Genomic DNA, 26100 nt, shown 5'->3' with positions numbered 1-26100 from the left:
ATACAGCCAGTGTGTGGTGGGACCAGGCAGGCTGGGGGGCTCCGGAGCTAGAAACCTCCCTACCAGGCTGCCTCTCAATAAACGTTTGTTGATGAAATGGACAAACTAGAAAAGCAGCCAACACCTTTAAAGCCAGAGAAACTGTAAATAAATAAACAGTTACTATTGTTACTCTTTTATTCATCAGTTAGTTATTATTGGCGAATGAAAAATAAACACTATTCAGAAAAGCCAGGTGGGCAAAGCATTAGATTTGAGTATGAAGAAATGGATTCCCATCCCTGCTCTACCACTTAGTGGCTGAGAGACCTTGGGCAAGTCACTTCATCTCTCTGAGCCTCAGTTTCCTCACCTGTAAAATGGACATGACAGGACCTCCCATGGTTACTGTTAAGGATTAAATGTGACATCATATATGAAAGCACCTCTGTGCTTGACGTTCACTGGATACGTGTAAAAATAGGAAAAGCTACTGAGAATGGAATGAACTATGTTCAGAGTACCACCAAGCAGACCCCCATCATTTTCAACCTGCTGAATTTTAAAAATGAACTGAACAACTTATATGCATATATACTCCAACGATCTGAGGAGGAAATCAGAGTTTTTAATTGTTCTGATCCTGCCTCTAGAATATTGATTTAGGACATTTAATACCATCTCCAAATGCCAGGCTTAATTTGCATTGGGTTGGAAGCCGGGCTGCTGAGCGGTGGCTGTTGATTTTAGGCAGGGGCTTGGGAGGGCCTGCAGCCCACCTTCCTCCTGGCCCGCAGCCAGCCAAGAGCTGGCTTCACCTGGGACTCCGGCGAACTGGCTGTCTGAGGAGGCCACGTCTTTGATGGATTTTCACTGTTTGATTAAAGTGCAGCTGGGGCCTGGGGCTGAGCCGTACCTTTCGGCAAGATGTTCTTCACGGGTTGCACAAGCAGCCTGTGCTGAGGCCGTTTGGCCAGGGCAGAGCCCGACTTTGGCCCAATCTCTCCTCACCCAGGAAGCCTGTACTTCTGCCTTTTGGAGGCCCCGGGGCTCATTTTCAGGAGCTCAAGTCTCTGGGCACTGAATCTCAATTCAAAACCATGGCTTCCGGAGTCCCAGAAGACCTGCTTTACAAAACACCCCAGGCTGCTCAGCTGTTCTCCAGCAAATGCATTCAGTGCTCTGAGCCCACCCCCAGCACTTCATTTACCATCCAGGGGGCTAGAGGAAGTCCATTCATTATAGTCTGATTCATCAAAGTCTCCTTTATTGTAATTATTATGGAAAATTTCAAATAGACCCCAAAGTGAGAGATTAGTACCACAATCCTCCATGTACCCATCATCATTCTACAATAATTGACAACTCGCGGCCACTTTTCTCCACCGACACTGCATGATTTCAAGCAAGTCCTAGACATTTGATCCTGTCATCCATAAACATTTCAGTATGTATCTCAAAAAGATAAGGACTTTTTTCCCTTTTAAGGTAACTATCCTCCCACCTGACAAATTAACAATAACTTCTTCATGTCATCAAATCTCCTGCGAATGTTCACGTTTTCCTAATTGTCTCGTAAATGACTTAGAGAAGTTGCTTTGTTTGAAGCAGGATCCCAACAAGGTTCTGGCTGCGTTTTGAATGGTACCTACGGTGTATCTGGCTTTCTCATCTTCTCTTCCCTTCAACCCCTACCTTGCACAGTGGTCCTGTGTGAGGGCTTTTGAGGCCCAGAGACACCACACACTTATATGGCCTTGGACACATAACCAAGCTCTCTCTTCAGCTTCCTCGCCTGGAAAATGGGAATAATTATAACTCCCTATCTCCTAGGGTTAATTGTGAAGATTAAAAGAAGCAGAACATGTAAAGTACGCAAACACTCAATTAATATTAGTTCTCACTGTTATTATTTTCTGAAGGACAGCAACTTTGACAGAATTTCCAAGTACAGCATCCAGGCAACCAAATAGTTACAGGTGGGAAGAAAACCGAGCAAAAACTGATGTGACCTTCTCCATTTTTCTCAGACTTTGAGCCACTGTTCACAGTGAGGAGGTAGAATGTGCTAGTTTAGAATTAGTCTCTGGAGCCAAACTGCCAGTGTTCAAATCCCATGTCTTCCACTTGCTAGCGACAGCAAAATGATGCATGCACTTGCCAAAGCTCCTTTCCTTGCCCTCTGGGCAAACAACTCAACTATGATTCTTGGTCTCTCGTACATGTAGGTATGGCCCCATAACTGAGCTCTGACCGGTGGTGAGTGGGCAGAAGTGATATGGATGTCCATACCTGACCCATAAAAACTTCCCACTGCAGTCTTGTTCTCTTTCTCACTAGCTGGCTGATTGGTGAGGACTCAAAGAACCTGAAGGAAGGCAGAGCCATAAGGGGTAAGGGGCCTAGATCCCCAAATGACCACGTGGAAGGCAATCCAATCAATAACGATGCCATCGGGTTCTGCTATAAGCAAGAAATATACTTTTATGATGTTAAGTTTCTGAGAATTGGGGGCTTATCCGTACAGCAGCTAGTGTTACCTTAAGCAGGACACCAGCCCTGACCTTGGGCAAGTTACCTGGCCTCTCTGTCCCTCACTTTCCACATCTGTAAAGGGGCAGAGATGCTAATAATATCTATGTCATGGGGTTGTTAGGAAGATCAAATAAGTTAATATATGTAAAGCCTCTACTGCATTGCCTGGCCCATAACTGCACAACGCACTTATGTAATTATTGTCACTGTTGTGTTAATATTATTATTTGAAAAGCAATGGTATATCACCAAGAATTTCCGTATTTCACTTAAATGTACACGTTTTAAATCTTTGCTAGTTTCCTGGTATAATTTTTCTTTAACAATTTGGGGTTAAAACTGTATTCCAGGGCTTCCCTGGTGGCGCAGTGGTTGAGAGTCCGCCTGCCGATGCAGGGGACACGGGTTCGTGCCCCGGTCCGGGAAGATCCCACATGCTGCGGAGTGGCTGGGCCCGTGAGCCATGGCCGCTGCGCCTGTGCGTCCGGAGCCTGTGCTCCGCAACGGGAAAGGCCGCAACAGTGAGAGGCCCGCGTACCGCAAAAAAAAAAAAAAAAAGCTATGAAAATGAAAAAAAAAACACAAAAAACTGTATTCCAGACAAACAATTTCTAATAATGCAAGTCAGTGGTATAACAGGATGATGACAATTCGCTTCACAGGAAATATTTCAGGAATACAGTCATTCTGCAAGATGAAGAGGCACCTAGTACAAGATGCAGCATGTCTGCAGTGCTCCTCGCCAACATTTAAAAAATGGGAGGATGAGACTTCCCCGGGGTGCACCTTTCTGGGTGGCAGGCAGGGCTCTCATCATGCTCAGGACGGAGGAGAGGTGCACTGAACTCTATGGAGTTTAAAAAGCCTAAGTGCCCAAGAAGACTTACAAATGGTCAAAAAGCACATGGAAAGAGGCTCAACCTCATTAGCCACTGGGGAGATGCAAATGAAAACCACAATGAGGTACTCTTCACACCCACTGGAAGGGTTATAATCAAAAGGTCAGATAATAACCAATGTTGGTGAGGATGTAGAGACACTGGATCCCTCATACACTGCTGCTGGGAAGGTAAGATAGTGCAGCCTGGAAGTTCTTCAACATGTTAAGCACAGAGTTGGCCTGTGAGCCAGCAATGCCACACTCCTAGGTATATACCCGAGAGAAATGAAAACACAAGTCCACACAAAAACTTGTACGTGAAAATTGATAGCCACGTTATTCATAATAGCCAAAAAGTACAAACCGTTCAAATGTCCATCAACTGAGGAAAGGATAAACAAAATGTGGTGTATCTATATAATAGATATTCAACATTGGTCAGCCATAGACAGGAATTAAGTACCGATACAAGCTACAACATGGATGGACTTTGAAAATACTACGCTAAGTGAAAAAATTCAGTCACAAAAGACCACATATCACAGGATTCCTTTTATGTGAAATGTCCAGAATAGGTAAATCTAGAGAGACAGATTGGTGGAGGTAAGGGAATGGGGAGGGGAGGGTACAGGCTTTCTCTTTAGGGTGGTGAGAACATTCTAAAGTTGGTCGTGTCGAGGGTTGTACAACTTTGAATATATTAAAAAATACTGAATTTTCCAGCTCAAACGGCTGAATTGTATCTCAATAAAGCTGCAATATTTTTTTAAAAAGTACCCACTCCTCTATACGGATCAGACCACCTCTCCTCTGGACTCCAGCTGCCATCAGAAATCAGAGCACGTTCCCACCTCATCAGAAGCCTTTGAGAATTATGTGCCCTGTGTTACAATCCAGGTCTGTCCCTGCGCACAAGTGACAATGCCATGACCCACATATGCTAACGAGTCTGAAACTCAGGTGAGAGGTCACGGCTGGAAGTGTAGCTTGGGGAGTTACCAGCACATCCAGGTAGCAGATGAAATTGTCATCCACACTCCCATGTAAACTGATAACCCGACATAACTGTCCAACCCTAGCGATACAAGCAAGGTGTTTTTTGGTTTTCGTTTTCTATTTTTTGTCTACATAAGAGCATAAGCTAGACCATGAACCACATGTCCCAGAACCAGAAATAATGAAAGGGCTAGGTAGCTGGAAGCCCAAATTACTTAAATTGATGTCATATCATTTGAAAAGTGACATTCAAGCCTTACAAACTGAAGGACAATTGCTGTCTATCTAATTCATGGCCCTGGACTCCTGTTTCCCACCTGCTCCAACACCAATTTAAGCAATTCTGAACTTTGGTCTCCGAGGCAGAATGTCTCAGATTTATTGAAGTGTCGGGTCCCAACTGTGCTAACATCCACCCCTGGCAGGACCATTACCAGGTGTGAAATCTGGGTGCCCCTCACCCCCGCCAAGTTCGGCACGGCGACAATCAGAAGGAACAAATCAACCTGCCTCTGCCTAGTCATCGTGGGAGCCTTGTAATTTACCGTAATGACAGGCATGGAGGAGAAGCGGGTGAAGAGATCGTTCTGTTCTCCAGGCCCTTGCCCATGTGCTGGAGGGGCTACTGAGCCCTGCAACCCTCAGCCAAGAGGCAGCTGCTGCTCCTCGCGAGGGGCTGTTTCGGGACTTGCCTGTATCCTGAGTTGCTTTCAAATGGAATTGCGCTACCCTTCTTCTGTGTTTTGCAGACAGCACCCAAACTGTCGGTTCCTCCTGCCCCTGTTTCTCCCAACTGTCATCATTAACCACCTGTCATCTGCAGGTCTGTCCCCCAGGGCTGGGAGCCCTGGATAGCTCTGCCTTTCGATAAACCAGAAACACCCCTCTCCACTGAAAGGAAAGTTTATTTCCAGGCCTGGAGTGTAGGGGAGGCTGAGCGAGACGAGACCCAGGCTTCCCATGAGCCTTGGCAGCCTCCCCTCCTACCTCCACTCTGGGGGGCCAGGGAATCCCGAGTCCACACTGAGCCTTAGCCTGCCCCTGCTCCTTTCCTCCTCCGCTAGGGTCCTGACTTGCCTGCTAGGTTCTGCCAGCTTCTGACCCCAGGACCCTGAATCTCAGACCCCACCTACACTTGGAGGAGCCTCCCTGATTCAGGACGCAGATACCCAAAAGGTGCCAGGGATCCCTGCACCCTGCCATCTCGGTGCTCACGGACCAGGAGTGCCCTTGCCCCCGAAACTGGGCGACTGGTGTTGCAGACCCTCTTCCTGAACTCCTCCCTCACTTCCCTGCCCCACAGGATGCATTTTCCCTCCCAGCAGGCCCCACAGCCAAAGCCATGCCGGCCAAGACAAAAACTGCTTTAGGAAGAATTGTTTTGAATTGAAAAGTCAATGTAATACTGCAATTGGCAGATTATTCTACCGATGAACGTTTCCTAGAAAGAAACAAGTGCAGAACCTGGCTCCATCGAGCCCTGTGGTGTAGTCGGGAGCTCTGCGACCTTGGGTTTACATCATTGAGGGAGCAGACACAGGCCGGCAGCCTTGCCCATCTGCCATCCAACATCATCAGCCCCAGGAGATCTGCTGCATCATCCCCAGCTCCTCAGGGTCAGGCTGCGTTTTTCACAGCCTAGAAGAGGGGAGTTGCCTCTGGATTTTAAAAGAGATAAGGGAATGAGTGAAGAGAAATGGGATGTGACTCAGCGATGAAATAAATGCCCGCAATACATCACTCCTAGGGAGGGGATCTGCCTCCACAAGTGATTCCCCAGAAATACTCCCTGGGGTGCTGGGTGTGATAATTACATGCTCCAGCTGGCTCTGATCCATTCTCAGGAGATGAAATGGGACACCTGACTACTGCTTCCTAAGCAGGTTGAGGAAACTGAGCCCCAGAGGCATCAGCCCTGCTCACTCTGTCAAAATCCAACCTGAAACTCAGAAGGCTCCCGAATCCCGTCCCTTCTCTTGTCAGCCTGTGGGGTTCCTCCTCTGGCTTCAAGACCCAGCTTGAAAGCACCACATCGCCTAAGGGGCCCTTCACCCCTGAGATCCAGATTTGTCTGCTGTGGCACTCAGCCCCCTGTCTTGCGATTACCTCCCATTTGTCTGTGGTTACCGACTTGTGGGGCAAGTCCAAGAATTCAGAGGTTAGGAGATGGGAGGAAGTGATCAAGGGAAGGAGGGGCTTCTTGAACAAACCTCCACTGGGTCTTACATGCGCCTGGTGAGAACTCAGAGTGACAAAGGGTGGCAGCTGTGACTTCAAGGATGATTATTGCCAAGGCGGACACACCTTGGGTCCTATTATAGACCAGGCCATGGAAGGGTGAAGAATGGCCATGAGAGGATGTTCTGAAATGAAGACCTGCCTGTACTAGAGCTTACTTTGCACGTATCAGTGGCCAGGATGGAAATCTGTGCTCTCCTGACCCATTCATTTCCCATCCTACCCCACCCCACAGGTGACCCGGTCCTGCCAGAACTGAAACTTTCAGCCTAACAATGTTGGTTTTACTTTCAAACAACCTACCAGGAAGACCACCCAGACCCAAAAGCAGTCATGTCTCCTGGTTATCAATTATAAAATATTGATAGTAAGCAAGCCAACTGTTACCCTTTGACCCTATAATTGTACTTCTGGAGCTCCAGTCAAAAAAAAAATTACTCTGAATATTTAAAAACAACAACACTTTAGGCATTATTTCTAGAAAAATTTTTAAAAGCACCAAAAGAAATGGTTAAGTAAACAATAGGACATTCACTCGGTGGAATATTATGCACCAGTAAAAAGTATGTTTAATTAAAAACTATAATAACATGAAAACTATTTACATTATAATAAATGAAAATAAAGATACAGAATTTTTATCTATATAATATACATGGTATAATTACAATTATAAAAAAAGAAAAGTTATAAAGAAGGAAAAAGGAGAAAAAAAAACCACCCCAAATCCTAATAGTGATTGCCTTTGGGAATTGGAACATTGCATGATTGTTTTCTCTTTATATTTTCCCATAAATCCCATAAGTATAGGTTAATTTTATAATGGGGAAGAAAAAACAACTTTTATTTAAAAAGTCAGGAGCTAAGTGATTTGGTTCATTCTTCCTTCCCCCAGGAGAGTGTGCGGTAGTTAAGACTATTTCTGTTTAAACTGATGAAGTTCACTGCTTCTTCCATCCATGGCCTAACATTTCCCTAAGGCTGGTTTGAAGGGAAGCCAATGACACTAGTCGCAAAGTTGGTTTTTCTAAGGCTGCGGCAGGTGGGTATGTTCGGAGCAAACAGAATGATCACTTAGTAAATGCTAGGAGAACCAGATTGTAAGCGAGTGCTAGAGGGCTCCCACCCCACACAGATATTCTTCCCGGGCCTGACAAGGAGGCAGCGACCATGAACAGGAGCGAGGCGGAGCTCAGGGGGGCCTGGCATCAGCCACCCTCTGCTTTGGGAGGTTCTTTTTCTTGGTGGGCTGGAGTGGGGAGAGTTGTAGTGATGGAGCTCCCTTGCTGGGAAGTAACAATCGTGGCCGGGCTCTGGCCGATTTTCAGATTTCCTTAGTTCTGCACTTAGTGAGTAAATGAAGCTGAGAGAGGCAAGAAAGGATAAACGGGGCGGGGGAACAGGGCCAACTTGGAGGAACGAAAGGGATTCTGAATCTCTCTTGTAGAGTTCCATCTGCACGTTTCTCTTGTCTCCCCCAAACCTTGCAATTAGGCTACTCCACCTCCGTCCTTCTTCATTGAAGCACTTTAACATGAACGTGTGCAATGCCATTTCCACAAATGAAAACAAAGAATGCTGGCCTTGTCCCACCCTTGGCCAGTGGGCTTCCTCTCAGGCGCTCTGCTGCCGCTGCCCAATCCGCGCCCACAGATTCTAGGACCCACACCTCTGGTCTCTAGCAGCCTTTGTGTGTTTGTCAAATAACAGAGCTAAGTGATAATGTCTTCCCACAAAGAGATTCCTGAGGGGAGGGGGGAGGCAGTTTTCTAAGCCACACACACACACACACACACACACACACACACACACACACACAGCCAGAAGCTAGGCCTGTATGGAATCAAGGCCCCAGAAGAGTCATCGAAGCTTAGAGCAGAGTTCGAAGTAACCTGGGCATCTTATCCCCACTGACCTTTCTGGCACTTAAATACTGCTTTGCAGAGCACCTGTTAAGTGCCGATGCTGTGCTAGGCACCTGGGATACAATGTGAACAGAACAAATACAACTTCTGTCCTCTGGAGTCTACAGGGAAGATGGAAAAGAAAGGATGAGGCCATCTTGTCCCAGGGGCCCTGGTCCTCAGGCAAAGCCCTCATTTGGATTTCCTACTGACTGCAGGCTACAGAACATATTGAATATGTAAGAGAATGTTTACATCTTTTTTTAAGGTATTTTATTTTTATTTTTAAAAGTATTTTTAAAGCCTTTTATTATTAAAATTGTTGTAGCGCTTTCCTCAACTGTGTTCCTTTTCCCATGGCAGTAAGTGGAGATTTTAGATGCTTACACATGTTTACATAAGGATTTCATCTCTCCTCCTGTACTAATGGCTAAAACATAATTATGAGCTGTGCTTGTTAACCAAATGGAGATATTCCATGAGACAAGGAGACCGATTCCTAATATGGAGGTGTCCTTGGGCCGCAGCCCACTTATCCTGGTTTCCATCTCCTCCTCCCGACACAGAGGTGCCTTCATTAGTGGAGGAAAGAAAGAGGTCTTTGTGATGATGTCACTCCCAGACCACCCTACACAGACAATAAAACTGAATTTGAGAGAAGCCTGGTGAAATGAGAGCTCCGAAGTCATAGAATACCAGAGCTGCAAGGGCCCTGAAAGGTTACTTAGCCTAATCGCCTGATGTTAGAAACGGGCAAAGGGGAAGAGACTTGTCTAAGGTTACACAACCAGTTAGTGGTGGGCTGTTTTCACCAAGGTAAATACGGGGAAATTCATTCCATAGAAACTGCAATATCATTATGTGTTAAATACTATGCCAGGCAGGAGGGGCACAGGAGGAGAACTCTCATCATAATGTGACATGCACAGCCACATGGCAGCACAGAAGGAAGCGTCTTCCCACAAAGAGAAGCGTCTCACTCTTCCTAGGGGAGCTACAGAAGGCATCAAGCAGGACGGGATATCTGAGTTGGGTCTCAATGATTGAACAGGAGTTTGTTGCAGAGAGAAGGGAAGAAGGTCATTCCAGAAACATGGAACCACATGTCTAAAGGTGAAAACACGTGGAAGAACATGATGTGTTTGGGGAATGAAGAGCATTTTCGTATAGCTAAAATGGAGGCTTCTTGAAAGGGATATAATGGAGACTAGACCAAAAGGGCAGACCACGGGGCTTCCCTGGTGGCGCAGTGGTTGGGAGTCCGCCTGCCGATGCAGGGGACACGGCTTCGTGTCCCGGTCTGGGAGGATCCCACATGCCGCGGAGCGGTTGGGCCCGTGAGCCATGGCCGCTGAGCCTGCGCGTCCGGAGCCTGTGCTCCGCAGCAGGAGAGGCCACAACAGTGAGAGGCCCGCGTACCGCCAAAAAAAAAAAAAAGGCAGACCACGGAAAAACTGTGAAGGACTTAATACCACGCTAAGAAGTTTGCTGGGGAGATGTTATCTCGGTGCTTAATAAAACCACATATCGGCAAAAGGATGAAGGGTGGGTTGAACAAAAAAGGACCAGAGCTAGGGAGACTAGTGGGGTGGATACGGCAATACTTCAGGTGGAAAATAAAGACGCTGAAGATTAATAAAATAGGCAATCCCAAAGAAGACAAAGAGCACTCATGAGGCCTGCATTAAGGCAGCAATATTTAGATGGCAGAATTAGCAGGACCTCGTGAGAGATGATTGGCTGTGGGGATGAAACAGAGCAGGGATGGGCGAACTACTGCCCAAGGCCATATCCAGCCTCCATCCATTTTTGCACAGCCCCAGTACTAGGAACGGTTTTCATATTTTACAAGTGACTGAAAAAGAACAAAAGAAAAAGAATACTTTGTGACATATTAAAATTATGTGAAGTTCAAACTTCAGTGTCCATAAGTACAGTTTCATTGGAACACAGCCAGGCTGGTTCATCTGCCTATCATCTGTGGCCTCAAGGGCAGAGCTGTGTAGAGGCCAGAGGGCCAGCAAAGTCTAAAATATTTACTACCTGCCTCTTTGAAAAAAGTTGCTGACCTCTGAAACAGAGGACAACTGCAACATTTCCACCTTAGGCAGCTGGTGGGATGGTGGAAGAGGAGAAGCAGATTTGGGCAAGTGGGACAAATAATAATTCCATTACAGGCATGCTGAATCTGAGGGTCCCGTGACACATCCAGGAGACAGTGGAAAGATGTATCTGGATACAAGATCTGGATTTGAGATGTGGATTGGGGAACCACAAATGGGCAGGTGGCCCTTGAAGCCATGGGAGTAAGTGAGAAAATCCATGGAGAGGAAAACAGAATGAGAGGGCAAAGCAGGTGAAGTCAGGACCCCGGGAAATGCTGCTGAGAGGTAAACAAATAACAGAAGCTCGAGAAGGAGTTCAAAAAAAATAGACACAGGGAACAATTCAGTGTGGATAAGATCAAGGGAGAAGAGAATTTTAAGAAATTTTAAGAAAGAAAAAGTTGAGGGACTTTTAAGGAATTTTAAGAAAGAAAAAGTTGAGGGACTTCCCTGGTGGCACAGTGGTTAAGAATCCGCCTGCCAATGCAGGGGACATGGGTTCTATCCCTGGTCTGGGAAGATCCCACATGCCGCGGAGCAACTAAGCCCATCTGCCACAACTACTGAGCCTGTGCTCTAGAGCCCGCGAGCCACAACTACTGAGCCCGCACGCCTAGAGCCTGTGCTCTGCAACAAAGAGAAGCCACCGCAATGAGAAGCCCATGCACCACAATGAAGAGTAGCCCCCGCTCGCCACAACTAGAGAAAGCCCGTGCATAGCAACGAAGACCCAATGCAGCCATAAATAAACAAACAAACAAATAAATAAATTTATAAAAAGAAAAAGTTGAATAATACGAACGCCACCAAGAGCCCAAGAGGAGTGACGATTGAAAAGGAGACTGGATTCTGGAGAATTTAGCCAGTGAAGTGTAAATCTTGGGAACAGAATAAATTCTTCAATCGACTTCCAGGAGTCCACACTCTCCCACTTCCCCTCCTATCACACTGGTCACTCCTTTCCAGCCTCTCTTGCTGGTTCCCCCTCATCTCCCAATTTCTAAATGTTGGAAAGTCCATGAACCTCTTCTACGTCCTATACTCCTTCCTTGATGATCTCCTTCAGTCTCATGGCTTTAAGTACACCTACACACAGAGATGTCTCCAGCCCAGAACCCTCCCCTGAGCTAGATTCCTAGAACCAACTGCGAACTCAATATGGCCCCGGGAAGTCCAGGAGGCACCTCTAACTAAACAGGTCCAAAAGAGAGTCCTGCTCTTTCTCCCCACATCAGCTCTTCCTGTAGAATTCTCCAACTCAGTTAACGTCAATTCCATCTTTGGGTTTGTTCAAACCCAAACCCTGGAGTCATCTTGATTCTACTCTCTCACCTTCCATCCGATCTTTCAACAGATCCTATCCACTGTATCTTCAAACTATATCCAGAACTGAACGCTCACCCCTCCACTGCTAACGCTCAGTGCCAGACCACCTCTGTCTCTCACCTGGATCACTACAGTGGCCTCCTAACTCACCTCCCTGTTTCCACTCCTGCCCCCCTCAGCCACTTACCACCATCAGAGCAAGCGTGATCACATTATTCCTCGGCACAAAACTTCCCGCGTCCCTCTGAGTAAAGGCCCCAGGCTTACGATGGCCTCCAGAACACTACACAGCTGTCCCCTCACTCTAATTACCCCTGAGACCTCACCACCTTCCACAGTTGTCCTCAAGACACCAGGCCCACTCCCGCCTCAGGGTCTTTGAATCTGCCATTCCCTCTACCTGCAGTGTTCTTCTCCAAGATACACATACTGTGCTCCCTCACTTCCTCAGGACCTTACCCAAGTAAACCCTTCTCGGTGAGGCCTTCTCTAGCCACCCTATTTAAAACTGTCAACCATCCCTCCTCCCTCACTCCACAACGCTCCATTTCCCCCTTCCCTGCTTTATTTTGCTCTAGAGCACTTATCACTACTCTAATACAATATGTACATTTTACCAATTAATCTTGTCTTTTCTACTAGAAGGCAAGCTCATGAAGGCAGGGATGTCTGTCTGTTTGTTCCCTGCCATATCCCAGCACCTAACACAGTGCCTGTCACATGGCAGGCAACTCAATAAATAACTGGTGAAACAATGGGAATAGTGGATCAGCAAGTGACTAGGAGCTCAGAAAGGGGAAGCCAGTGCAGACAACTTTTCCAAGGCCTCTGGTGAGCAACTAAGAGGAAACAAGCATCGGGAGTGTCTACAAATGGCAAAGACTCAAGCATATTTGCAGATGTTAAGGTGCTAGAGCAGCATGAAAAAGATTGGGGATATGAGAAAAACGATATGGCTATGCCAAGTCTGGGAAGAAGTGGAAGTGAAGGGCCTCATGAGCAAGGGAAGAAAGGACCTCCTCGGAGGGGACTAAGAGAGGGAGGGGACAGGAAAGGACAGGTGTAGATACAGATGGGACTAGCGGGTGGGGGGGGGGGTGAAGAAAATTTGAACAAGTTCATACCTGGCACTTAATTTTCTATCTCAAGGTCTGGGGAAGAGCTTGAGTGACAAGGGTTTCAACATGGCACTTTGGAAAATGAAGATGCAAGCTGATTAGGAGAGAAGGATTGCTCAGCAATGCTGAGGCTTCTGCTCACTCTAGAAACCATAAATCTATTGCAGAATTTGGGGATTTCCCCCAGTTACACGGGACAGCCAATGAGAACCAAAATGGTACACTTTGGGCACCAGACAAAATGTAAAAACTCTGAGGGATGATAAATAAGTGGTTAAAATATAGGAATAACCATTGCTGCAGGCCTAATTTAGGACACCTTCAGCTGGGAGATACAATTCAAGATGACATTCCTGGAAAGAGCAAGTCGTGAAGACAGATTTGGAGGAAGGCAGGTGAAAAGCGGCCCTTTGGCAAGTAGACTCTGAAAGGCTAGTCTAAGAACTACACAGCATAAATGGGGACTGGAAACCCGAAACGAGAAGATCCACAGAGGAAAAACAAAAGCTACCTAGCTACGACTCATGAGAATGGGACCAGATATTTGTAAATGCTGAAATGTGACATCTTGGGAAACAGGATGATCTGACTTGCAAAGAAAGATCCCTCATTTCTAAAGGACCAAAAGAGTGCTACACAGGCTTCATACTGTCGTGTGAAGCTTTTTGCAGAACCTGCAGAATCTTCTTGCAGTCCATGATGAAAAGACTATTTCAAATTTGAAAGACTATTTAAAACTGAGCCGTCAATTTTAATAGCTTCCATTATTTGTGCCATGCTTTGTCTCATTTAAGCCTCACAACCTCCATGTAAGGAAGGAATTTTTATTCCCATTTTATGGATGAAAAAACAGAGGTTTCGAAGCATTGAGGAACTTGTCCGAAGTCATAGCAATAAATAGCCAGACCAGAAATCAAGCCCAAATATGTCTGGTCCCAAAGACCATGCTTTTAGCCTCTATTCTCTCTTGCCTCCCTCATGCTATTTTTTTCTTATGAAACACAGGAGTGATCATTAGTTTTACTATATTCTTATGAGACTGCCAGTCATTCTATGATATGTTAGTAGGTATTCTTAGGAAAACATACTTTTAATATGAAATTATTGACCTAAATATTCTAACATGTATCTGACTGTGAGACACAACAGGTTTCAAGTGAATGAATGGGAGTCCTTGGGCCCAGGAGAATTCTACGCCAAAGCACTGGGGAAATCTGTGGATAGACCAGCGTCCATGATCTTGAGGAATCATGAAGAATGGGAGGTTCCAGAACACTAGGAGGAACATGGAAGAAGGCAGTCTCTGCAAAGCACAGAGCTGTGAGTTTATGCAGGATCCAGAGCAAGACCTAGCCTTATTGCTACTGAAGAGATGGTTAGTGGGCCCTTGACAGGGAAAGCACCGATCACGGAGATCCAGCACGTGCTCGCCAAGAGCAGGTCATTTCAGACCAACCCCACTGCCATCTTTGACTCTGCAGGACCACCCCGTGTAGCAGCAAGCGGCTATAGCTGGGTGACGGCATCCCTTTAGAAGAAGCACATGCTCTTCCATTCACCCCTTACATCCCCTGGATTAGCTAATAGACTGAATAACAGAATCAGGACTTAACAGTTAAGTACTATAACAAGGATAAAAATAAGATCTTGCCCTTGGTTTCAAAAACCCAACTGAGCCAATCCAAGATAGGGAAGGGAATGATTTAGGAGCAACAAACATTAAAATGTCTTTGAGTGAGCTGGTAACAAGCTCAGAGAGAGCTGTGATGTTGCTGGCAGAATAAAGGAAAGCAGCCTCAGCTGCATTAACAGAATGTGATGTCTCTGCTAGAACAAAGGAGGTGACAGCCCTGTCCTAACGGACCGGACTACCACCATACTGTGTTGACTTCTGGGCAGCTCACTTTGAGAGTCTGCTAGTTATTCTCTGTTTCTCAACACTCCCACTATGATCTACTCTCTGCATTGCTCTGCGCCCTAAGGGAGCTGACCCCGACGTATTGCATCACCCAGATTCCCTTGCCCTGGTGACTTCCCACGGAGTCTGGCCAATGGGAAGAACCAGCAAGAGGTTCAAGGGCAAGAAGAGAGAGAACATGCAAGTACCTCTTGCGCCACTGTCTCCCTGCTCCATCTCCACATTTCCGACAGTGGCTGTGTCCCTCTACAGCTACAGTTCCTATCAGGCAGCGCCCCTTCCATAGCTCCAGCTCTCAGTGGGTTGCGGTTTGCTCCCCTGGCCCTTCAGGCCTAGGGGTGGTAATGGCTTCCCCTTGGTGGTAACTCCTACCTGTCTCAGCATCCTTCTGGGTTCTCTTCACCCTGCCCACATCTCTGTAAACAGTCCCTTCACCACATTATTTTTAAAATCCCAACTAATGTGCCCTTCTGTTTCTTGCACAGACCCTGACTGAAACTGAAAAGATAGGATACCAGGGGGCCATGAAGCTCATCTGTGAGGACCAGCTACTGGAACAGAGGATGTTTGGACTGATCAAGGGGCTCCACAAAACAGGCTGGTCCACTTGGAGAAAGTGAAGAGCCACCGTCCCACTCGTTCTCCTGGCTGCATGAACAGAATAGTAGTACATACAGAGAGACCACCTTTGAGCTCAATATACAGTAAACTTTTCTAAAGAGTTGGCAAAGTGGGGTGAGCACTTCTGATAGGTCATGAGCTTCAGTAATTCTCAGGTGCCCAGTCTCAAGCTGGAGAGCCCATATCGGGAACACTGTAGGAAAAAGTTACAGGGATACCTAGGAAAAGACTCTCCAATCCAGGGTTTCACAATTTGTTACCAACTACACACTACTCACACAACGGTTTTCCGAAATAAGCACACTGGAGGGAGGGCAGGGACATTTTTGGGGATATGTTTTGCTGCTTCTCAATTCAATATAGAGAATAGAAGTCTAGTTCTTTGTATCAAACTTGATAATTCTCAACACTGAGTTCTTTTTCATGCTTTAAGATAACTCAGGAACATGAAACTTATTTTACATATCATCATCACAAACTTAAAAATGTTTATTCCCAAACCACTGAAGTCTATGAAAATAAAAAAATTTTTTAACTAAGCATCTTCTACCTACACACCAGTCACTAGCCCTTTTTCCGACTGTCACCTCATTATTCAAAATAAAAATCAGGATGCTACAAATAAATGGTGGAGAGGATGTGAAGAAAAGGGAACCCTTGTCTACTGTTGGTGGGAATGTAAATTGGTGCAGCCACTTTGGAAAACAGTATGGAGGGTCCTTAAAAAACTAAAAATAGAACTATCATATGACCCAGCAATTCCACTCCTGGGTATATATCTGGAAAAGATGAAAACTCTAATTCAAAAAGATACATGTACCCTAATGTTCATAGCAGCACTATTTACAATAGCCAAGATGTGGAAGCAACCCAAGTGCCTATCAATAGATGACGGGATTAATAAGATGTGGTGTAAGAGAAAAACAAATACCGTATGCTAACACATATATATGGAATCTAAAAAAAAAAAAAAAAGGTTCTAATGAACCCAGGGGCAGGACAGGAATAAAAATGCAGACGTACAGAATGCACTTGAGGACACGGGGAGGGGGAAGAGTAAGATGGGACGAAGTGAGAGAGTACCACTGACATATATACACTACCAAATGTAAAACAGATAGCTAGTGGGAAGCAGCCGCATAGCACAGGGAGATCAGCTCAGGGCTTTGTGACCACCTAGAGGGATGGGATAGGGAGGGGGGGAGGGAGACGCAAGAGGGAGGAGATATGGGGATATATGTATACGTACAGCTGATTCACTTTGTTATACAGCAGAAACTAACACAACATTGTAAAACAACTATACTCCAATAAAGGTGTTTAAAAAAAATAGATGTGGTGCATATATATATATATATATATATATATATATATATAGTGGAATATTACTCAGCCATAAAAAAGGAACACTGCCATTTGCAGCAACATGGATGGACCTAGAGAATATTAGGCTTAGTGAATTAAGCCAGACAAAGGCAAATACCGTATGATATCACTTATATGTGGAATCTAAAAAAATAATACAAATGAATGTATATGCAAAGCAGAAACAGACTCACAGACATAGAAAACAAACTTGTGGTTATCAAAGGAAAGAGAGAAGCAGGGAGGGACAAGTTAGGGGTGTGAGATTACAGATACAAACTATTATATATAAAGTAGATACGCAACAAGGATATACTGTATAGCACAGGGAATTATACCCATTATCTTGTAATAATCTGCAAAAAATACTGAATCGCTATGCAGTACACCTGAAACAAACACAATATTGTAAATCAACTATACTTCAATTAAAAAAAAAAGGATGCAAAATCTGCCCATGGGACAAAATATTTTACATGTAAACTGTCCTGGAAAAAAATAAGATCACCTCAATTCACCCTGGTGAGAAAAAGGAAATGGTGTTTGCGAGAGCCCTTAACTCTTGAGTTCACAGAAGGGTCAGATCAGATCCCAGGATGCTACAAGTGTGTGTGTCTAATCGAGGTTTTCTCCTTGGGTGTGAGTTTATCATTTATCACAAGGCGGGACTGCTAGGACTGCCACCTCTCCACTCATTCGTTCGACAAACATTTGGTGTTGATCTACACATTAATAGAGCCCTGCTGGGCCCTGGGGACGGACGAGAGACCCAGAGGCCAAGGCTGCTACCGTACACTTCAGCAGGTCTAGGAAATGATCTGATTTCAAAGACCAATGAAGGCAAAGAACCCAGAAAAGTTTCAGAAGAAACTTGGAAACTGCCAGCCTTCGGCGCGAAGAAGGCGGGGACTTGGGGCCCAGGGGAGGACGCCGCCTCCGGGCTGGCGGGCCCGGCCGCCTCCTCGGCCCCCGGCCCAGCGCGGGCGTCGCCTGGTTGCAGGCCCGAGTCGCCACACCCGATCGCCGCGGGGCCCAGGAGGGCAGCGCCCGGGCGACCCAGAGCAGGGCTGCGGCGAGGCCCGGCCCCATGAGACATTCCCGGGCAGCGCGCGCCCGCACCGCCGCGCGCCCCGCTCCCCGGCGCCGGGCACCCGCGGCGCGCTCCCGCCCTGCCCGAGGAGCCCCGGCCCCTCGGCCCCCCGCCCGGCAGCTCGCCGGCCCGGGCCGCACTCACCCTCCTTGGCTTTCTTCCTCCGGGCCAGAGTTCCTCCGAGTTTCCCCAAGAAGGAGTCATCTTTCTTCCGGGACGGGGGCGACTTGGGAGTGGGGGACTTGGGGACAGACGGCGACTTCTGCGGGGAGGTGGCCATGGCGACGAAGCGGGCAGCCGCGGGCCGGTCGGGACGCGGAGCGGGCGCCGGGCGGACGCGGCGGGCGCGGCGGGACTGAGGCTGCGGCTTTCCAAACGGAAGCGGAATTATTCCAAGCATTTGAGGCAGCTCACGCTCGCCTTTCCCTTCCCTCTCTCCCTCCCTCGCGCCGCCCTCCGCCCTGAAAGGAGCTGCGCGCTCGGGGCCCGCGCCCCGCTGCTGCCCGGAGCAGGGAGGATGCCCCAGATCTGCCCCTTGCAGGACGTGCGGCCTTACCTGTTTCGGTGTGTATGACCCTCTCAGCCTGGGAGCCCTGGAGCCTGGAGGCCGTACTTGCCCCGGCTCCGCACTCAGCAGAGTTCCTCGCTCCAACCCAGGGTTCAGTGATTGCTGAACTGAACCCACCTGCTACTCGTCTCCCGCTAATTTGGCCCGGCTGCTGGGTGAGGAGCTCGCTCCTCCCCTGCATTTCAAACTGTAGTTATTAGGCCCGTGTCTTGTGCCCATGAAAGAGTGAGCCTGCTCAGGAAGAAATAGAGGGAACCAAAATGTGTTCGGGCCCCACCAGCTGGACACATCCAGCTGTTCCTGCACTTATCCATGACTGTCAACCTCCTCTACACCTCCAACCAAGAGTGAGAAGTTTGAAGTTCATGAGTACAGGCCAACACCTAGAGACATCTGTGTTTCTAGCAGCTCAATGGCTTGTACAAAGGAGGATCCCAAATGTAGGTGGAAACATGAATGGGAAGGTACGGCCATCGGCTCCTGTGGGAACCGCCTCTCCACCCCTCCCCCACCCCCAACTTATCTTGCCTTAAATAAAAGCAACAGAGTGACAGGGGAGTGGCACAAAAGCCAGCATTTCAAGGACTCATGCTGGAAATGATTAAAAGGCACATTTTACTGTGCTTGGCCACTTGAGGTTCTCACTTGGGCTCCCCTGGCTGTCTTCGGGTCTCTTTTTCACACACACACACACACACACACTCACACAACCCCTTGGCAACTGTGTTTCCTCCAAGTAGCTACAGCTGATTGACCCTGAGTGATCACCTGACCCAAAGGGCCCTAATGCTTGACTGGAGAGCAGCCAATCAGATAGTCTCCATCAAGAATCTAAGCTAGAGACAGTTGTCAGAAGTCCAGCACTTAGCGATGATAATGCAGACTCAAGACTGGGGGGGTCCATTTTTAGCCACAGGCCTGCCGATGAGTAGAGAAACAAAACAATGGAGCAACGAAGTGTGCTCAAGAAGCCTTGTGGTCTGAGTAATGAAAAACCATGGGAGTAGCTGCCTGGACCTAGAACCTCTTCTGAGGGCCTACCTGTAGTTCTCAGGAGGGCCATCTGTGCTTCCTTCTGAGGACATGTTCCTAAAGCCTTGTAATCACCCATCCACCTTTACTTGAGCCAGTCAGCCAACTAACAAGCAACGATTCCTGAGAACATAAATTTAACGAGGTGGTCAATAGATTCTCAGCAGATATGTGTTCATCTTGTCTTTGCTTAAGAGTCGTAATTTGACCTTTTTTGAAAGTTATGCTTTAGCTGTTTCCTCTTACCTAGTAGAAAGCAGAGAACTCACAATGACTGCTAGAATTCATGCGGGAGATTACAATAACCACCTGCTCCTGCACCACCACCCTGATAAACCTTAAAGACATGTTGAAACGTCAAAGTAGGTTCCCGTTTTGATTACATCATTCATAATTCTTGTGCAGGATATTTTATACATAAGGATATGTCCAAAATCTGATCTCCACCCTTGGAACTCTTATCGGGGAATCATGAGACACACACCTCAATAGCTGTGTGACCTTGGACAAGTTTACTCCCATTTCTGAGTCTCTGTTTCTTCATCTACAGAATGAAGTGGTGGGAGAACATGATGGTTCTCAAACCTGATTGTGCTTCACAGTCCCTTAGGGAGTTTGTTACAGTCATGGGCCCAGTCTCTAGAAATTCTGATTCAGTACATCTGAAGTGAAACCAAGGGATAGGTATTTTTTAACAGGGATTAATTACATCAGGTGATTTTGATGTAGCTGATTCATGCACTGATGTTCGGGCACCTAGAACCACTTCCAGTTCTGTGGTTCTCTATTCTTCACCAATTGCTGATCTCCGTATGCAGGGCTTAGGTTCTAAATACGACATGGTCAAATTTATACATGGAGATCTCTTAAACTGCTCATGCATGCTTTTGCATCTACACTCCTCTTTGGTAATTTTTATGCATACTAAAGTTTGAAAATGATTGCATTTAGTCTTGCTTTAAAATAAAGCAAGACTAAATGGAGGAACAAACAAAGGCTTGATTGTGGGATGCTAGCTCCCGGGAACTACCAGCAAAATAAGGTGTAGAGAAGGCAAAGCTGAGTTTATTGTACACCATGGTAAGGAGATTCCTGCCTTGGTAGGGTCTTAGCAGCATCTTGGACTAGGGTAGAGCACAACAGGGATATTTCTAAGGTTTTGGAATCTGGTTTAAGGCAGGTCTTTCAGTGGGGTTAGTGCTTGATTAACTTTGGCTAAGGATTGTAATATACTAGGTTAGGATTGGTGGACACAGGGCAAGATTTTCAAAGAGTCTTGGAGGGTAAATAGTCTTTAATGTTATCTATTGAAAAGTTTAAGTGTTTTATGTTCATTTCAATGAGATTTGGGGGGAGGTTCTTGAACAATAAAGTTATTTGTAACTTTCATCTTTCTATGCAAGAGTTTTTTTTTGTGGTACGCGGGCCTCTCACTGTTGTGGTCTCTCCTGTTGTGGAGCACAGGCTCCGGACGCGCAGGCTCAGCGGCCATGGCTCACGGGCCCAGCCGCTCCGCGGCATGTGGGATCTTCCCGGACCGGGGCACAAACCCGCGTCCCCTGCATCGGCAGGCGGACTCTCAACCACTGCACCACCAAGGAACCCCGCAAGAGTTTTTTTGAATAGTTGAAGTTATGTTGTTAAAGACAGGGGACTGGTAAAGTCCCGTTAAGGTGACAGTAACCTGTATGGGTATGAATGGATTCCAAGGTCTCAGAATTATGCAGATGTCTTGTTATTCAAACTTTTCTGCCTCTTAGATAATTATCAATCTCTCTTGAAAGGCCAAGTGGAATGGATGCTGAATTATAAATCAGTGCTATTCAAAGTGTAGTCTGAAAACCAGTATTGTCTGCAAACTGCTGTTAGTCCTTGATGATCTAAATATAGAAACTAGAGTGTTTAGAAACTTTTATACAATTTAACAGTGCAATTTTATATTTATTCTTTTATATTGTATTTTACAAAAATATTGATCTACGATGGATTGGACCTTCACCATAGATCGTTTGAAAAGCACTGTTCTAACTTGCTCTGGTTTGCTTACAGATTTTTATACACTCTCTTTTGATATTATGCTTTTATAGTCCTTATGGATATGAATTGATCGGGTTTTTGTTCAAAGGTTAAATGACATAATATATTGGAAAGCACCTTGCATGGGGCCTGGCATTGAAGAAGACAGAATCTAAATCTAACTTAATCAGGGACACACACTGCAGGCTGTTCATTGATAAGATGCAAAGAAGAACCTGCGCCAGCTCCCTCTAATCTAAATTGATACTTACAATCATGGCCCCACTGACCAGCTGCCCCTCTCATGCTTGGTCATTGGTTTCATCTTACCCAGGCGTTACATGATAAGGACAGCCTCATAAGTTACATGTGTGTTGCTGTGAGACTCTGCTGACTCTCTAGGCCAGTCTCTCTTCGAAATGTATACCTAAGCAAACTGTCCTGGGAGAGAATAACTCAGATTCCAGTCCTAGCTCAGTGGCTAGATGACCTTGGGCAAATATCTGTCCTTCCTGTACTTTCATTTCCATCATCAATAAAGTGAAACCAAGGTAGTTCCTACTAACTGAACATCCCACTTATCTTATGATCGACAGTTTCAATCTAGGTTATACCCAACAGAATGAGTACATTTGTGTACCTGTATACATGTTCTAGAAGATTCATAGCAGCACCATTCAAATGCCTATTAACAGTTGAATTGATAGGTAAATTGGGATAGTCACACAACGTAATGTTATACAGCGATGAGAATGAACAGTTTGCAACTCCAGAAGCAATAGGAATGTCCTTCACAATATGTTGAGTGAAAAAAAATTCAGACACAAAAGAGCCTATGCTGTATCATTCTATTCATATAAAGTTCAAAAAACAGGCAAAACTAGTCTCTGATGTTAGAGTCATGAAAATGATTAGGCTTGGGAGGGGTAGTGACTAGAACAGGGAGGGGGGAAGGTATGAGAGAGGCTACTGGAGCTGGTGATGTTCTGTTTCTTGATCCGGGTGCTGATTACATGGGTGTATTTACTTTGAAAATTCATGGAGTGTTTACTTACTAATTTGAGCAATTTTCTGTAAGTATATTGTACTTCAATAAAAATTTACACACTTAGCACAAAAATGACTGATTTTTTTAAATGAAGCCATGGGATTGCATGCTCTGTAGGGTCCCCTTTACCTCTATGGTCTCCTTCTCCGACTCCCATGTTTAACTTATGAGCTGTTCTGATCATGTAACCCTTGAGTAAGGTGAAACTGATGACCAGTGGCCCACATCACTCAAAAATCCACTCAAACTAGGACAGTTCTGTCCCCAGACCTTCCCTTAGAGGACCATTTTTCTAGCTAAGCACGTGCAGCCCTCAGCCACCCAGCATTGTTCCCATTCTGGTCCCCTCAGCAATTTCAACATGTAGGACTTTGTGATTTACAAGGTAGGACCGTGTCATGGTGAAGGTCTGGGGTTCAAATTGCCATTCAGCAGCCAAATATCTGTATAATTTAACCTCTCGGTGCCTCAGTTTTCTCATCAAAATGAGTTCTCTCCTCATAAGCTTATTGGGACGATCAAGAGAGTTAGTATAAACAAACTACTCAGCTCAGTGCCCAGCAGATAACAAGTCTTAGTTCAATAAATATTCATTATTAGTATCTCTTTTGAGACTCATATGATATTATCATTACCTCCATTACATAGATGAATAACTTGAAATTTGGAGAGTTTAAACTTGCTTCAGATCACATAGCAAATAACCGAGAGAATAATACTATAGCCTTTAGAATCTGTTCTGCCAAAGAGTCATAGAATCTACAGTTTTCAGCTAGGATTATAGTCCTTCAGAATAAAGACTATATTTCCCTGCTAGGTGTGAGTACATGATTAAATTTCAACCAATGAGATGTAAGCAAAAGTGTTATATGACAGCTTCTAGGAGTCCTCCTAACGGTAGATGGGAATTGGATGTTCAGCTTCTCAGACCATCATACTATGCGATACAGGCCAAGCCTCCCACTGAGAACAGCTGGAAAAGCTGGACAAAATGTAAACTGAATCTGTTTGAGAGCACTGGAAAGCTGACGGAACTTACAGGGCCAAGATCTAGGAGAAGGAGGAAACCCAGAGAGGTGAGCCGGTCACTGGGACTACTTTCCCCCTAGAGGCACCTGCCAATTTCAGAGGCAGCAGCTGAAGAGGTTGAGCAGGGCAGTTGCCAACCTCACAAGGGTAGAAAGACAAACGTTCAGGTGGCACCAAACTGGGGGCCTCTAGTAAGGCCCCCTCGCTTTGGTTGGGGACTCCAAAAGATTTCACTCTAGTAGACAAAGAGAAAAGAAAGGCATTTTCAGTTAAAAAAAAAAAACCACACAACTGAGAAAAATTATTAATAAATAGCAGATCCAAACAAAAGGAAATACTAAAGTGGATGGCAGAAGGAAAATTGTTCCAGATGGAAGAAGAAAGAACAAATAAAAGGATAAATATATGGGTGCAGCTAAAAGAATGTTAACTACATAAAATGACAATAATAATGTCTTACAGGGTTTAAAAATACATAAATCAAATTAAAATGCACAAAAGCAAAAGCATTTAAATTGGGAAGTGAGTAAATGAAGTTAAGTTCTAAGATCCAGGCATTATCTGTGAAGAAGTAAAAGTAACAATTTATACTGGACTTTGATAAATCGAGGAATCATGTTGCAACCTCTAGGGTAACCATTAAAAGAACAGTAAAAGAGTAACTACTAAGATAATGGAGAGATAATTGGAGTGTGTGTGTTCCATTCGGACAGATTTCGTAAATTGTGTTTATATCTGTCATATTTAAGGCAACATGTCTTTTGCATTCTATTTTGCTGTGTTCCTTTTTTGCTGTGTAGGTTAAAAACCCAGGATAGAGGTAAACTAAGCAACAACTCAAATCAAATTAAGGTAAAATTCAAACTGGAAGAGGCTTTCACTGGGGAAAGCTTCACATTCCCCAACTGCGAATACCATATGTTATGGGTTGAATTGTGTCCCCTAAAAAAGACAGGTTGAAGTCCTAACCCCTAGAACCTTACAATATGACGTTATTTGGAAGTGGAGTCACTGCAGATGTAACTAGTTATGTTAAAATAGCATGTTAGGAGGCTTCCCTGGTGGCGCAGTGGTTGAGAGTCCGCCTGCCGATGCAGGGGACACGGGTTCGTGCCCCAGTCCGGGAAGATCCCACATGCCACGGAGCGGCTGGGCCCGTGAGCCATGGCCGCTAAGCCTGTGCGTCCAGACCTGTGCTCCGCAACGGGAGAGGCCACAACAGTGAGAGGCCCGCGTACCGCAAAAAAAAAAAAAAAAAAAAAAAGCATGTTAGGTCATACTAGGTGGGCATCTAATACAGTAAGACCAGTTAGGAGAGGATGGAATTTAGACCCTGACATGCACAGAGGAAAGATGATGTGAAAACACATGGGAGGAAGAGGCCCACTGGAACTGTGCTGTCACAGCCAAGGAATGCCTGGGGCCACCAAAGGCTGGAAGAGACCAGAAAATACCCTCCCCAGGGGCTTGAGAGGAAGCATTGCCTGGAAGTCACCTTCATTTTGGACTTCTGGCCTCCAGAACTGTGTGAGAGTAAATTTCTGTTGTTTTAAGCCACCCAGTTTGTGGTGCTTTGTTACAGCAGCCCTAGGAAACTGATATACCATCTAAGGGACAATATGGGAGGCACCTGCAGATCATGAAGAGGGTTTTACAAAGGGTCTGGATCCCAATCAGTCATTGGAGGTTGTTTGACTACATCAAAGCAGCGGGATCAGGGGATGCAGAGAGAAGCTAGACAGAGCCTCTTGGAGACCTCTTTAATCACTGAAAGCAAGGTATGCTCATGGGATGAAAGGAATGTGTGAAATGAAATGGTTCTGGACTCAGAGCCTTAAGTGAGAATTCCTATTGCACATTCCCCTCAGGAACTCTGGGATATTAGCAGTGGCCTTCGAAGACCAGGCTGCCAGTGGGCATGTCCTTCAGGGGTCCTACTTGCTGAGGGCAGGGGTGGGCAAGGGCTTCTCTAGGTGAGCAGGGAAGGCATTGGGCCAGGGGGAACATCGGTAGACCTCAGCCTTGGTTTGTGACATGGTGGACTGAGGGTGGGGATGGTTTTGAGGCTCCCACAGATGATGCTATTCAAATGGCCTCTGATCCAGCCGTGGCGGAATGTGTCCCAAGTTCTCAGAGACAGGTGACCTGCTTACCTATTCTTCAGGTGCCTAGGAATGAACTGTAAACATTAGTAGGGGGATTTCCTCACCTGAGCATGATAGCTGAGCGTCACCTACATGTAGAGTTGAAGCCACTAAAATCAGTGGCTCCTACTTGAGTTATTTAGCAGAGGACTGGAGAACCCTCCAAAGAATCAGCAGCAGGGGTGAAG

At 45.9% G+C, this 26100-nt stretch overlaps 1 protein-coding gene across 1 annotated transcript in view; it reads right to left on the bottom strand.

Annotated features, from left to right (window-relative positions):
- PARVA (parvin alpha) overlaps window positions 1-18734 on the bottom strand; it is a 182285-nt gene extending 163551 nt beyond the window's left edge. Inside the window, exons 1-2 of the mRNA XM_082661048.1 lie at window positions 18632-18734; window positions 18220-18442 (exon numbers count right to left, since the gene is read on the bottom strand). Of these exons, the coding sequence (XP_082517174.1) occupies window positions 18220-18355 (136 nt within the window). The 5' untranslated portion in view covers window positions 18356-18442; window positions 18632-18734. The remainder of the gene's footprint in view (window positions 1-18219; window positions 18443-18631) is intronic.
- Window positions 18735-26100: the final 7366 nt, after the last annotated feature.

This window comes from Grampus griseus (genome assembly GCF_964374135.1).
Source record: "Grampus griseus genome assembly, chromosome: 8".
Lineage (NCBI taxonomy): Eukaryota > Metazoa > Chordata > Mammalia > Artiodactyla > Delphinidae > Grampus > Grampus griseus.
This window is presented reverse-complemented; position numbering and strand designations above follow the sequence as displayed.